We start from the raw sequence: 10,502 nt of genomic DNA on the forward strand, positions 1-10,502 counted from the left end.
TGTGTTTGACAAATCTCAAAGAAACCTGATCTGGAAGGAAAAATGGTATCTTGGGCACTGGAACTCTTATAATACGACATCCAATATATCTCAAGGGAAGTATCAACTCACATGCTCTAGTGGAATTTGTGACAAATTTAGCTCACTTGTGGACGAGGAGACGCTCCCATAATAGGAATTATCAGTAGATGGCATTTCCAATGTGAAAGTTAGTGGCGTTGGGATAGTCTTGGAAAGGTATGTCGACGTACTCATCGAGCAAACCTTAAAGTTCGATTTCATCGCTAGTAACAATCAGGCGAAATACGAGGCCCTTATCGCTACCATGGTCTCGCCTTAGAGATGGGAGCCTCCAGACTGAAGGCTAAAAGGGACTCCTAACTAGTCTATAACCAAGTCTTTGGACAGTACCAAACAAAGGAACCCCGACTGATAAAATATCTATAAAAGGTACGGAGTATATCCTCTCGTTTTAACTCTTTTAAAATATAACATGTTTCCCGCAAACAAAAATTCATGGCAGGACTTCAGTCCAAACTTGCCACATCGAAGATTGTAGGGTTTAACATAATTGTTATCCAAGAGACTTTCACCTCCACTAACATTGATTCGGGAAAGGTATAGTTCTTGGAAATTGTCCCCGAGTCTAGCTGGATGTCGCCCATAGAGGAAAAAAACAAGGAGAACTCAAAAAACAAGCTACCAAGTACACCTTCCTTTATGGAAAACTTTATAAAATGGGGGAGGGCTTCTCCCATGTTTCTGTGCCTAGGAGATCATGAAACTTCCCTAGTGTAGGAAGAAGTACACAGTGGAGTCTGCAGCAGTCACATTGGAGGAAAAAGCCCTCACCCACAAGCTGTTAAGTGCGGGATATTATTGGCCCATTCTAATAAAGGATATCATCGCTTTTTCCAAGAAGTTAAATCAATGCCAAAGACATGCTAACTTCACCATGCCCCCAACTAAACTCCTTCAGTCAATAACTTCGCCCTTGCCTTTTTACTAGTGGGGTATGGACATCATGGGTATGTTCCCCCTAGCGCCAGACCAACTGAAATTCTAGATAGTAGGATTCGATTATTTCACCAAATTTATATAATTAGAAGTTAGTGCTAAAATCAAAATTTAGAGAGTTTGCCGTTTCTATTGACAAAAAATCATGTGCAGTTAGGACTTCCCAGAGCTATCGTCTCTGATAATGTAACCCAGTTTTCTTGTGGTATGGTGACTGACTTTTATAGAGATTTGGGAGTGCAGACGAAGTTTCTATTCGTCGTACACTAGAAGACTAATAGCTAGTGGAATCAACAAACAAAGTGATCCTGAAGGGACTCAATAAAAAGATTGATGATGTCAAGGGTTTGTGGCCAAAATTACTCTATGAGATACTATGGTCATACCACACCACCCCACACTCCACCACCAAGGAAAATCTGTTCGCCATGGTATATGGAGCAAACGCCATGTTACATGTAGAGATTGACACGCCAGTTGGGCTACATATAACTTTGCCTGAGGGACTTATATTCCTTAGGCTAACAAAACTCTTGCCTGAGAGACTTATAGTTTCATCAAGCAGGACCAGACATAGAAATATTTCCCAAATACACGACCAAAGTCTAGCCTAAGAGACTTATTTACAAGTATTTCCTGAGGGCTTGATAAAAGTCCTAACTAAGAGGCCTAACACCTCGCTATAGGGACTTATAGTCTCATTATACGAGCTACAAATGACTTTTCCTGAGGGAATTAGATTCCTCAAGCTAATCAAACTCTCGCCTAAGGGACTTAGAATTTCCTAGAGCGGGGCCAAACATAGAAATCTCACCCAAAGGCATGAACGAAGTCCAGTCTAAGAGACTTATTCACAAGTCTTGTTTGAGGTTTTGATAGAAATCTCGTCCGAGAGGCCCAATGCCTCATGTGAGGGACTTATAATCTTATCAGTCGGGCTACGGATAACATTGCCCAAGGGACTTAGATCCCAAGTCTAATTAAAATTTCGCTCGTGGGACCTAGAGTTTCCTCGGATAGACCAAACAATATGACTTCTGTTAAAAATAAACCCCCAAGCTTAATAAGCCTATCATGTCACACAGAGAAAATCAGGGCATTGGGGGTACTCCTCTATACCACAGTTTAAAACACTTCGTCCTCTACCAAGGGCCTCGTGCTTGAGGGACTATGTAGTGTTATATTTAGAAATAACTTTGTATAGGGCGATAACCATAAGTCGTCCCTAAGAGACGCAAAGTTAAAATGTCGCCCTCAAGGAGGTACCACCTCACCCTTCTGATACTTACCTATAATTAAGTCATAGAAAATGTGGGATAAGACGTTTCTTGGGCAGAGAGAAGTCAGGGCCAACAACTAACCCACGCCCGCTTGGAAATAGAAATTCAACATTCCACCATTGACTAAGTGAGCAGTGACATTTTGCAAGGAAAACTTATGCCCAAAGCCTTTATAAATACTTCTCTGCAACAGGAGAAAGGAGATATCTATACACATCAGACTATACATATTTTTACCCTAAAACATCATGCTACATACAAAGCCTCTCATCTCATGTGAGAGGCCCTCTAAACCACCACAAAACACCACCATACAGAGTTTTTCACCGCCGTGGACAAGTCATAACCACCATCAAATATGATATATCTACTAAGGCCTTTGAGTATCTCTAGCTTTGTATGGGTAACATACATCTGTACTTTTTAAAGATTAAAACATAGTCGAAATTACAATGTTTTTAAAAAGATGCTCCTTTAAAATAATTTTTATGAAAGTCCATTTGGAATAGTTTTAAATTTAAGTATTTTTTTGAAATTTTAAAATTAAAAAAATTATAGCAAAATAATGAAATAATTAAAATAACATTTTAACAATAATTATTTAAATCAATTTTTCATTTAAAAATTAAATAAAATTATGTATGATTATTTTTTCAACAAAAATATCTAACATCATAAAAATCATTTAAAAAATCTAAAATAAATAATCTTATTTTTGAAAATTCAATGTAATTTATAAAACTAGAAGAAAATGGTTTTTAAAAACTACATCCTAACACCGTGGGATGAATCCAACAAGTGGGCTGAGTAAAGATGGCAGATCCGGTTTCATGAATTCATATCCTGAAATTAATGGTTTTTTAAATATTTTAAAAATTGGAGTGAAGATTAAACCGGGAAAATATTTTACTTAAAATTTAATCGGTTCAGCCGATTAATTTTTATGATCGAACATTGTTTAAATGAATTAATAATAAAAGACTAAAGTTATATAAATATGTCACACACAATTATATTTTAACAACTTAATAAAATAAATATTTCAAAAATCAATTACAAATTTGATACAATAATATTACAATAATACATGTGGTAACACAACATAGTTGTACAATTAATTTTAACATTAATTTAAAACTAATTTGAATAAATTAAAAAATTAAATTAAAATAAGTTAAACAAATTTAAATGAAAATTAAAATAATACAATATAATAATTAAAATTAAATTCAAATGACTAAGAATATCCAAATTAAATAAGATATAATTACCAAAAATAAACAACCCAAGATACTTAATTGAACAACAATAAATAAATTTGAGCTGAACGATGATAAATAAGTCTTAATTGACGATAATAAATAATATTAATTTAAATGACAATCAATATTGAGTTAGAAAGTGTGACTACGATTAAAATAGATGACGTGATGATGAAGTGTGGTTGAAAAAAAAAACAATAAAAAAACAATAGAACTTAAAAGTTTGTATGGTTGTAGAAAAAATAATTAAGGAATTTTTTTATTGAAGAATGTTTTAAGGTTTGATATTGTAGAAAAAATAAGGAATTTTTTTATTGAAGAATGTTTTAAGGTTTGATATTGACATATTGATTTATTTTTATTTTTTTAATGGACGATTTTACAAAATCGATTATGATTCTTTGGTTCAAACGGTTTTGAACGGTTTAATGAGATTTTTCTAATTTTATTTTAGTTCTAACTCACTAAAGATTTTGAATGATTAACCGACCAGATTTAGCTCTGGTTTCCGGTCCAACCGGTTGAACCGACCGGTTTGGTCCGGTTATAAAAATATTGGTTTTTTTCTTCTAAGATTAATGTCCGAATGAAGTAAATGAAATTTGACACACTAATTAATTAAGGTGAATTTTTATCTACCCAACTCAAAAAGTTGGGTAAGGTTACCTCCTTTGTAAAATGTTTTGAAAACAATAAACATTTGTAGCATTTTAATAAATAATTAAATGTGTTTAATGAGATGAAATCATGTGATTGGTTGGAGGTACACTACCCAACTTTTTGTGATGGGTAGAGAAGTTGTCCCCATTAATTAAACCATTATTCGGGTGCAATTTCCTCATTTCGATATCAAACGTTTTCCTTTCTACTTTCTTACCAGTTTCCAGACTGTAGAAACAACAATTGCCAATACCGCACGTCCATCTTTTCCATCAACCCTGAATCCTACCTTCTTCCTCTCCCATCGATTCCGTAAGTTCTTCTCCTTCTTCTTACGCTAAATCTCAATTCCTTCAATCCTCCATCACATTATCATCTTCAATTTCGTTTATTTCAATCCTAACGTCAATTTTACCATCATAACAACGTTCCATTTCGATTCAGTTTTACCTTACTTCATCGTTTTTGTTCAGTTAGATTCTAGCTTTATTGTAGATCCATAATGCAATACCCTCACGTGAATTCAGTTTCAACAGTTTTCGATGTTTTTGAACGGTTTCATGTATGTTTATGTATGTATGTGCTCATATAGTAAGCATGCATCCATGATTAACGCTGTTTACACGTCATTTTACTCTATTAATTTAGGTCTCATATTCAAGGTCTTAAACAACAGTTGCGGTCGCGGTCGCGTTCCAGTCGTGTAAAGGCTTTTGCGATCTCAGTCAGTATAGGTATTACGACGCTGATTGAGTTTGTCGCGGCCGTTTACGTGGTAAGAGTCTGTTTTTTAAAACCTTGCTCATATTCACTTCAATATCTTTCAATTTATGTTTATATCTTTATTTCTTTTATTTAAAGACTTTTTTAATCGATTTAAATTGGTTATCTAGATCGGTTATTGTGGAACGGAGGGAGTAGTTTGCAAAAAGCAGTGTTTAATTATCTTAACTTGATATTGGAAGATCCTAAATTCCTAACTGGTGTGGAACAATGCAACGGAGGTATGAATAGTTGTTGTATTGTAGCTTAATAACTGAAGTTGTGTTATTTTCATATACAAGTTTATCAAATTTCAAATTTCGACATCAACTTGGATTATTAAAACAATTTAAATATGTGAATAGTTTACATGAAATGAAATCAATGGTTAATGAATGTTTGAAAGTGGTATAAATCATTCACTCATCCAGTTAGTAGGATTAGTCATGATTGTGAATATTATTAGCTATAATTTTCAAGTATATATTTGACCATCATTCGTAACTATTGAATATCATGTATGTTTTAACACAATTGAATGGTTAGTTAATTGATATATGCATATCTGATTATTATAAGTATGGTTTATGATATTTAAAATCGTTGTTATGTGGAGTTTTTGAAGGTTTGAAGTATACCAAGATAGAGTAGAGTTTAATGTTGATTCTATGGCGGTTGTGAAGGTATTAAATAGTGGAGTTTCGAGTAGTATAGTCGGGCAATCTTTGGCGAAAAATATTTTTCGTTTAATAGAGTTAGTTCATTCCTATAGGGAACCCAATAATTGCGCTGATGCTTTAGCTAATGGTGGATGTTCATTAGAACTTAACAGTATTTTCTTTGACATTGCTTCTGATCAGATTAGGATTTTGTTAGATGAGGATGTTATGGGGATGACCACCCCTAGAAGGGTGTATGTGTAATTTCTCTTTTTTGCGCTTCGGCCCTCTCCTTTATTGAGAAAAAAAAATCGTTGTTAGCTGTGTTTAGTGGATGAATAATGAACTGCGTCGCAATGTTATTTCATTAAACATCAATAAATCATATTTAAACCACGTTAATCATCAAATTGATGTCAAATATTTATGTCAAAATATAATTTCTCTAATAATTAGGAACCTTTTTTCTTCATAATCACATAAATTCGTTATTAGTTTAGTTTGTTATTTCTTCTGCACTGCAGTATGGTAAAAAGAACACATGATGGTACCAGGGCTATCATTACAACAGTTATGGCGGTTGCCTTTGGAGTTATCATTGGTATTTCCCTTCCATCTTTGCATTTGCCTAAGGTAATATTTGCTACTTTCAAATCTTCAATGATGTATGGGGAATTTAACATCCATTTTTAATAATCATCCTCACATTTTTCTTTTCTTGAATTTTGCAGATTAACTTTTCTTCAGCCTTAGGACATTCTTTTGATGTACCAGTAGCTGAAATAGATAGATTTACCGCTGATCTAGACAAAGCTCAATCTATTAGTGAATCTTCTGGAACCAAGCGTATTGAATTCCTCGGGTCCATGAGATTACCAAAGGTAGTGCTTCTATGGATCAGTGTGTATGCTAAAGAAAACGAAGCATTCAAAAAGTATAAGGAATATTACATTGATTATATGAGTCTCAATGAGGACTAATATTTTGTTAGTGTTCAACCATGTTATAGAATTAGTATTAGTAATTTCGTCTTATAATGTCTTTATGTTGCATTCCAGCTATGGATGTCATTTAGCTTGTCAATATTTGTTACATTAGTATATTCGTTTCAGGTTTGTAGGAATACCTTTTATCATGATAATTAGAAAAAAATCGTTGAGTCTGATTGAAAACTGTTACTTCTGCAGATGTATGTTTCAACCAATCCTCCCGGAGCAGAATCACTACCTGCAGGAATTGTTGTATCAGAATCCAATTTTTATTTGCGCAGGCTATGGGGTGAACCTAGTGAGGTATGATCTTTGCTATTAAGAGTAATGTAAGATGAGTTTGAAACATACCATTGCTATTAAGTGTTGCAGTTAATTTATCAAATGTCTTGTTAATGATCGGTCTAACTATGACACTCAAAACTCTACAGGATCTGAAGAAAAAGCCGAAGTATTTAGTAACATTCACTGTTGGATATCGTCAGAGATATAATATTGATGCCGCGGTCAAAAAGGTTATAGAGATGGACTATGTTTACATATCTGAAGTTATTTTTTAACCTTTCATATTATCTTCAAAATACCAACTATCTTCATATTGTTCTATAGTTCTCTGATGAATTTGCGATTTTGCTCTTCCATTATGATGGACGGACAACCGAATGGGATCAATACGAATGGTCGAAGCATGTAATCCATATTAGTGCTCGGAAACAAACCAAATGGTATTTTTTTCATCTGTATCTTTTCATCCCTTTTCGCCCTCGACTTATGGTCTGCAATTTACCATTTATGGTTTCTTTTTATGTCGAATAAGAAAATAGATGATCATCATTTAGAGTGTTGAAAACTTTATTTCTTTATTTAAGTTTTTACTTCTTACATTGTTTTAATTTTACGCAGGTGGTATGCTAAAAGGTTTTTGCACCCTGATATTGTGTCAGCGTACGAATACATTTTTATATGGGATGAAGATCTTGGATTGGAACACTTCAATGGAGACAAGTATCTTCCTTTTTCTTATCTGCTCAGTTCTGTTAATATTTTTCTTTCAGTGTAACTTTTAGTTTACTCAACTGTATTTTATGTACAGGTATATTAAATTGGTTGAAAAACATGGTTTGGAGATATCACAACCTGGACTAGGGGCTAAAAGTGGATTCACGTGGGAGATGACAAAGAAGAAGGATGATAGAGAAGTTCATAAGTACGCCTTTCACCTTCCTCTCTAATTTCAATCATTTTTCTATCAAGCTTCCCTTTGTCATGCTTTCAAATGATCTCTTAAACATCTTTTATGTATCTGTTGGTGAAAAGATATACAGAAGAGAGACCAGGCTGGTGTAATGATCCAAATTTGCCTCCTTGTGCCGCGTACGCTCTTTCTTCTCCCGTGATGCAAAGTTGAATTGTAACTTATAACTTTGTCTAAGGTTTTATTTTCTTTCAGCTAACATGATTACAATTCCTTCTGTTTTTTTTTTTAGATTTGTGGAAATTATGGCCCCCGTCTTTTCTCGAAAAGCTTGGCGCTGCGTCTGGCATATGATTCAGGTATATTTCGATTTTCAAGGCACGTTACGGTTGTTAACCTCATATGGTAATATAACTAGGCGATTCGCTTTTCTGTATCCAAACCTTTAAATTATCTGATGAACTTACAATCATATGCTGATAGAATGATTTAGTGCATGGATGGGGATTAGATTTCGCTCTCAGAAGATGTGCACAGGTCAGTGGAGTGTTCTGTTCTAACCATTGGCTAGTTTTTAGTCCCTTCAATACCTTACTTTTTGTTTGTGTTTTTGGCAGCCAGCACATGAAAAAATTGGTGTGGTTGATGAACAATGGATTGTTCATCAAACAATTCCTACTCTTGGAGACCAGGTTAGTCATAATCACTAACAAGATATTTACTGCCACATATTTTCTCTGATATGAAATACTAAATTGATTGTGCTTTCAACCTGCAATTTTTTGATGTATAATTTTTCAGGGAGAATCTGATCATGGAAAAGATAAATATGACGCGGTATGTTTATTTGACACGGAAACGATATAACTGTCACAATTCTCTTGTATTCATAGCATTACTATATAAAATCTTTTTTCTGATGTACTACATGTGAAATTTGTGATGTATAGTAACAAGGAGTTTGTGATTTTTGTCTTGTAAATCAGGTCAAAACGCGATGCAAGAGCGAGTGGGCAGAGTTTCAATCTCGCCTCACCAATGCTGATAAAGGATATCTTAAAGGACTTAGACGAAGTATGAGGGGTGTAAGGGGTTAACATATACGGTTTCCAATTCTAATGTACATGTTTTACTTATATTGATAGAGTGCATACAAGTATATTTATCAAAGGAAAGAAAGTTACATCTTATGTGTGGCTGATTGCCACAAACTGCTTGTCTTCTGCACTCAATTTTGAACCAAAACCCGCTCACAGGGAAGGGTTTTGGTATCTAATCAGATAGTGTTGGAATTAGTTATATACAACAGGACGTATTTTTTTATATGCTATATTACAGATTTACTCAAATAAGCACTATAAACATCGAAAACAAATCTAGATAACTTTGGGAGCTACGAGAAGTATCTAGACCAATTGTTAATAGTCTCAGTTATTAAATGAATAGCCTAGCTCAAGCTCATTAAAGCTTACTCTCCATAAGCATGTATGATTCATGGAACCAATACTTTCATTGTTGTCTCACATATTAATGTTAATGCTGATGGGTCATGGGTCATGAGAGGCATCCATATTTACTCTCCATAAGCATGTATGATTCATGGAACCAATACTTTCATTGTTGTCTCACATATTAATGTTAATGCTGATGGGTCATGAGAGGCATCCATAGAGGATCAAGAGCACCTCTAAATATTTTAAATTTTGTTTTTAGTTCTTTCAAAAAATTTCTTCATGAAATCATCCCTTCAAAATTTTCCATTTGAAGATTTGATCCCTAACGTCAAATGCCACTAAAGGCTGCTTATGTGACAGCGCATGTGGAATAAATTATTTATTCATTAACGTTCCTTGAATGACAACGTGGCACAAATAGGTTCAATTTAAAGACGAATCTCAATTTTTCATTTGCCCTAATTTCATTCCTCATGTTCATCTTCTTCTTCTTCCTCTCCTCTTTATTGAAATCGTGAAACCAATCTTCCTATTTTCTTTTCCCACTTGCTTGTCTTCGTCATCCTTCTGCTCCCATTCTTTTTCTGCTCTCCAACATCATGTCAACTCTACGGTAAATTTTTGAGTTGGAAAGTTTTGTGGGTGTCAGGTTCGTATGGTGTCGTATCACTACAATAATGGACCAAACAAAGGTAGGTTGTTTTGGAGATGTCCTTATTGGAGGAGTGTAGATACGTGTAATCTCTTCATATGAAATGAAGATTTTGCAGAAAAATCTAGAACTGAAGTTACACATACGAGGAACACAGATTTGGAGGTCATGGCATCTGTGGGATATATGAAGTCCTTCTTCAGGAATTACAAGTGGATCCTTTGGATCCCTCTCAGGTCCAACTATATTCTTTGTCCTTAAAGTATTAAGTCTGTCACTTTTTCTTATAGGAGATGCAACAATCTTGGACTTTTTCCTTAGTGATATCATTATTTTCAACTGTCATGACAAAAGAGAATTAGAAATGTAAATACACTTGGATTCTTGTGCATATGATATTGATCCGCTGTCGCGCGCAGATCAAAAACGAGTTATTTTGAAAAGACCGTAGATAGCGACAAGTGACTCGAATATCGTTCTAAAAAATTCTTGTTTATTATCAACTAATCAAAATCGATGGGGGGGGGGGGGTTGGTTCAGGTTCGATTTATAGAAAAAGTGATTATAAAATA

At 34.2% G+C, this 10,502-nt stretch overlaps 1 protein-coding gene across 1 annotated transcript; it reads left to right on the top strand.

Annotated features, from left to right (window-relative positions):
• Positions 1-4,867: 4,867 nt before the first annotated feature.
• Positions 4,868-9,156, top strand: LOC131606930 (uncharacterized). The gene is made up of 15 exons (XM_058879014.1): positions 4,868-4,994; positions 5,113-5,223; positions 6,165-6,273; positions 6,372-6,521; positions 6,828-6,932; positions 7,061-7,144; positions 7,239-7,354; positions 7,533-7,634; positions 7,723-7,836; positions 7,947-8,003; positions 8,117-8,183; positions 8,308-8,361; positions 8,442-8,516; positions 8,626-8,661; positions 8,811-9,156. Exons 2-15 carry the CDS (start codon positions 5,213-5,215, stop codon positions 8,919-8,921), a joined length of 1,191 nt encoding a protein of 396 aa, XP_058734997.1. The 5' UTR covers positions 4,868-4,994; positions 5,113-5,212; the 3' UTR covers positions 8,922-9,156.
• The last annotated feature ends 1,346 nt before the right edge of the window (positions 9,157-10,502 follow it).

Source organism: Vicia villosa, linkage group LG5 (assembly GCF_029867415.1).
Source record: "Vicia villosa cultivar HV-30 ecotype Madison, WI linkage group LG5, Vvil1.0, whole genome shotgun sequence".
NCBI lineage: Eukaryota > Viridiplantae > Streptophyta > Magnoliopsida > Fabales > Fabaceae > Vicia > Vicia villosa.